Raw genomic sequence first — 5,000 nt, 5'->3', positions numbered from 1 at the left:
TGGCAGCTATTCTTGCCATGGCAAATTTTGCACCATACGATGCTTGTCACAGTCGCTCACCGTTCCCACACTATCAGTTTATCAGACAGATTGTTTATCTCTTTTAGTAGCGGCAGCAATTGTATGGTTAAACTTTATGGCACTGGCACATAGTGAGGTTAAACCTTCACTTCTTAAAAGTTTTAAAATGATAACAAAATAAAAGGTTTTAGGTGCCTAATGTTGTCCGCAAACTACTGAACGAGCCAGGCACAGACGGGGGAACTACTGATCAACACCAATATTCCTGTCTGTTTGGTCACTTGCAAAATGAGAAATTCAGTTACGAGTGATTTTAGGGCTGTGGAAATAATCCCAATATTTCTTCAAATCAATAACTCAGACCTATCAGGAGTCGCGGTATCCACAATTTACTGCCATGTCAAGCTAAGGTCACCCTAGTCTTTTGTGTTTTGGGATCCCCAGACACCTTTGCCGAAATCTGGTCAGCTACAGCTTTTGATTGGTCAGCTGACCTGACTTTAGCGAGGCTGTCTAGGGATCCCAGGACAGAGAAGGCTTGTGTGACCTTAATTTCAGAAAACAAAACTGTGAAAGTTTCACGTGAATTCATATAGGACCAATGCCCTCCAGGCCATTATTCTGGCTTCAGGAATTATACCTCCAATGCCTGATCAGGCAGAAAGGTCACTTATAGGTTCTAATAATAGGAAACTCCAGATTATGGCCTTGACATTTACAAAGGTATCACCTTTTTGACAAAATTGATGAGCCTGAAATGTTTATATCGGGGAATGATAGGAGCGAGAAGCTAATCAGATCTCGTTTAGGGATCATCGAGGTGTAGCATCATATGACACATCCCTAGCAGTAGGTATATGAGTACCTATCAGCATTAGCATCAAACAAGGGGTTCCTATCATTTGGCTAATTATTGTAACCCCAAGAATTAGCATCACAAGCAATCATTGTGATTTTTGATCTTCGGCTAAAAGTAAATAAGCCATGGTCATCACAAGACGTAATAAGGGAGGGGAGGAGAGTTTAGGAATTATCAAATTTCCCCGTAGATATACCTTGCATGTTTTTAGTCATCCATGATTATTTATATTTCCTCTTTTCCCCAGACGTTCTCCAAGAACAACAAGATGCTTAGCCACATTGGCTACCGCATGAAGGTAACTATGCAAGACAGTAGGACCTTCATCGGCATCTTCAAAGGTTTGTTATTGATATACCTTGCACCATGCATAATTCTCATCTCACATTGATATAAAGTGGGTTACTAAATATGTTTTCCCTTGGGTTATATTGTAAGCAACTGTAATTTATGTAATTAACTGAATTATCTATATCTATTTTGTTTATTTCTTGAATTTGTCTATTTAATTATAGTGTATTTACCTGATTTTCATGCTTATTCTTTGTTGAACCACATATATTCTTTCCTTTGTTTTTCTCTTTTTCTTTACTACCCAGTCTTATTTCTCTCCCTTCTCCCCAATTTATCTTGACTAAATATTCATTCCTTTGCAGCCTTTGACAAGCACATGAATGTTATCCTTGCCGACTGTGAGGAATTCCGCTGTGTACGTGGAAAGAAAAACAAGGAGGAGAAGCAGGAGAAGAGAACGATGGGCTTGGTACTCTTGCGTGGTGAGACTATCGTAACCATGACCCTGGAAGGACCCCCTCCCTCCGAGGTTAGTTTCAATACAAATTCCCAGATCACCAGCTCTATGGAATGGGGTGAAGAGAGAGAATTGTAGAGGTGTAAATAGAAAGATTCCCTTAACCCCCAAGAACCCAAAAGCCTCTTGCTTGTCTGACCCTCCAGCCTCTTAGAAGGCCTAGATATTCAAAGTTTAGAAAGGCAACTCATACATTCCTGACATTTTGTTATCAAGTACAGACAGGAAAAAGCCTGCCAGTTTTTGACAAGCCTCCTATGGGCATGGTATAAAGAATTTAAGGGGGTATTTGCATGTCAGTTTAATATAGAATTATTGAAACCAGCAGCCTATTTTTTCAGCTCTTATTAAGGTGCAAATGAAAATGTAGTGGCAGTCAACTTTTACGTTTGGCATCCTTCTGCTTTAGGCCACAGTCACTCATAAGCCCATTCCTATACCCTTCTCCAGAGTGTTTGGGTGGCTTCTCCCAACAAATCCACCCTCTAGTCACTAGAAAAAATAATACCCACTATCCCATCACCTCCTAGTCTTTCGACTAATTATGTTATGTATAATTAAATACATAATTGATTACTGTATGAAATATGGAGAAAGTGTATTTTATTGTATTGCCTGATTAATTTACATGGTCTACTAAGATTTTCCAGTCTCTTGTTTGCCCCTGATACTCCTCATTTCAGTAATTGTTTGACATACCAGCTTGAGATATGTATTTTCTGGTTTGTGAAATTGAGCTCTTCAAATAATGAAAGCCAATTTTGCCTCAGGTATGTATATCGGGGGGGAGAGGGGCGAGGGGAAAATTGTCTCTGTACTTCAGATTTTGGGATTTTGTGGGCAACCTTGAAATTATTGCTATCACAGCAGCAAGTGTGCTCTTGTCATTTCCCACTGCTTTTGGATTATGAGGAAGAACAGTAAACTCACTCAGTAAACGAATTGTGTTTTGTGAATATAAATTTCTCGCACTTGCCTTTTTTAATATCTATTCTTCATTTCCTTTCTTTTCTGTGGCATGCAGATTAGAAGAGACAGTCTCTCTTGTATGTAAACCAAGAAACAAAGATATTAATCCAAAATATGGTAGAAAGCAAAATTACCTCTGGCTCACAATTGTACGTTCAAAAATAGTGTTACCATTGATATTGTCTCACAAGTTCTCCTTACTCCAAGTAACTGTATATAGCAGAGAGTCTTTTCAACCAAAGAAGCTTTTCCTAATTTTCTTATAGCTAGGACAGCTTCTTGTGCTTGGCATGAGACTGTGTACATCCATCTCAGTTGCAAGATCAGCAGAACTAGGTTGTTGTATTACCAAATGGATTTTATTCTATGAGGCCTGTTGATGTGATTATTGCCAGAATGGGAGAAGCAACTTGGTAAATGACATTGAAAATTGAATAATCTGGAACAACTTCTTTAGGAGTCGTAGAACAAAACTAAGAATGAATTTTAGATCATTATATAGAATACAGAAATACTGATTATGTAATAATCAATTGCTGGATATATCTAGAGGAATTGCAGTGGGTATCAACAGAAGGTTAGCAAAACATGCATTTTGCCTTTGTATAGTGATTTTTCATTAAATGTGTGTTTGACAACAGTTATGATAAGAAAATATATAGGTTAGTAGTTGACAGTCATGATATTTTAGAGGCCATTAAAAGATTTGAGTACTTGTAAAAGTTTTATAACTATCTTTATTGACATTATTATTTTTTTAATGGTAGTATTATGGCTATAATAAATGCTTGACAATTGCTTGACAATTTGCTTTATAATAATAACAGATCCTCAGAAGCTAATGATTAATTGAATATTTCTCGCATCTGTTTACCAGTACTTGACTACAGATTCTCTTAATGCTATTGCAGCACTTGCACTTAGTTATATTTCTTTCATTATACTTGTGCAGTTGGTCATCTCTGTCCTCTTTTTCTCCCCTAGGATGGCCCTCGTGTCAATCTCCCTGGCTCTGCCCCCGGCCCAGGCGTTGGCCGCCCAGCTGGACGTGGCATGCCTGGTCCCGGAGGTGCAGGACTGCAAGGTCCTGTACGCGGTGTGGGAGGACCCTCACAACAGATGATGCAGCCAGCAGCGCGTGCCGGCCCACAGCTCAACATGCCCCCCAGAGGACCCCCTGGTGGCATGCCCCCTCACATGATGGGTGGGATGCCCCCACACATGGGTCGTGGTGGGCCCATGGGACCCCCAAGTGGACCGATGATGAGAGGAGGTAATGTTACTTAAAAACTTCCAACAGTATTACATGAAGGATATATGCTAGATGGTGTTCTTCAACCCATTTGATGCCAGGAATATGTCTACTATGGTTTTGTTTTTGTTTATGGCTCATGTCATGGCTGATTTGGTCATGGTTCATTTCATGGCTTACGTCATGGCTTACTTGTCATTTTACATGTTACAATGACGTGTGCATTGTATTTTATGCTGCTTTATAAGGAATCCTTATGCCCACACCACATACCATGTTGCATTGCCTGTGGGAGAAGGGGATATGTAATGCTATGATGGGCTTTTCTTTTGTATATATACCTTCCATGCCTGGAACATGTCATGCACCAAACATGGCACTCTCTTGCTGTTGATGTGGACCTATAAGTAACTTTAACTCTTGTTCATGAGTTCTGGCTCCCTATGTCAATTACTCGCATTGTCTTTTGACACTGCCAGTGTGACTGTTTTAAAGTATGACACATAAGTGAAGTATTGAAGCTGTGCTGGCAGCAGCCAATATCACTGCATATAACCTTTTATTTCTTAAAAATATTATTTTTACCCATTAATAAAACCATATTCTATTTTGTTCATAGAGCTTATATATTGAAATGGAGTCTAATGTATATAATCAAGCTACTACAGGTTTAATATAGCAGCAAAAATGCGTATCATGTATTTCTGTATATGCTAAACAGCACTTTTGTTAGTGTGGCATAGCCTGTGCTATGCACCAGCTGTGTCTGGAAGAGGCCCCAGAGTTCAGCCCAGTCAATCATGCATACTCTCGGGGCCAAGTGAACCTCAATCTGGTTGAGAAGTTTGTGATAAAGCCAACAAATTCCACATGGCATATATATTTTTCCTCTTTTTTGTTCTCCTATTTCTTTAATGGAAGTGGACACCTATGAGCTTGATTTGCGAATAATAGGACAATTTAGGTAATTATAATGATAATTACCACCAGTGTTCAATTCATATTATTACTTAAACTGTAAAAGAGAGAAAAACACAATGCTGCTCTTTAACCCATTGGATGACGTTGCGGTCACATGGAAAAAATAA

General features: G+C 39.1%; 1 protein-coding gene across 2 annotated transcripts in view; it reads left to right on the top strand.

Annotated features, from left to right (window-relative positions):
- The window catches only part of SmB (small ribonucleoprotein particle protein SmB), a 15,739-nt gene that overhangs the window by 9,019 nt on the left and 1,720 nt on the right, over positions 1-5,000 (top strand). For both annotated transcript variants that reach the window (XM_027376809.2, XM_027376810.2), the window contains exons 2-4: positions 1,128-1,221; positions 1,537-1,703; positions 3,645-3,933. In XM_027376809.2, coding sequence (XP_027232610.1) covers positions 1,128-1,221; positions 1,537-1,703; positions 3,645-3,933 — 550 coding nt within the window. The remainder of the gene's footprint in view (positions 1-1,127; positions 1,222-1,536; positions 1,704-3,644; positions 3,934-5,000) is intronic.

The sequence above is a fragment of the Penaeus vannamei genome, chromosome 21 (assembly GCF_042767895.1).
Source record: "Penaeus vannamei isolate JL-2024 chromosome 21, ASM4276789v1, whole genome shotgun sequence".
NCBI classification, from domain to species: Eukaryota; Metazoa; Arthropoda; class Malacostraca; order Decapoda; family Penaeidae; genus Penaeus; species Penaeus vannamei.
The sequence above is the reverse complement of the archived record's forward strand: the minus strand, read 5'-3'. Positions and strand labels throughout refer to the sequence as shown.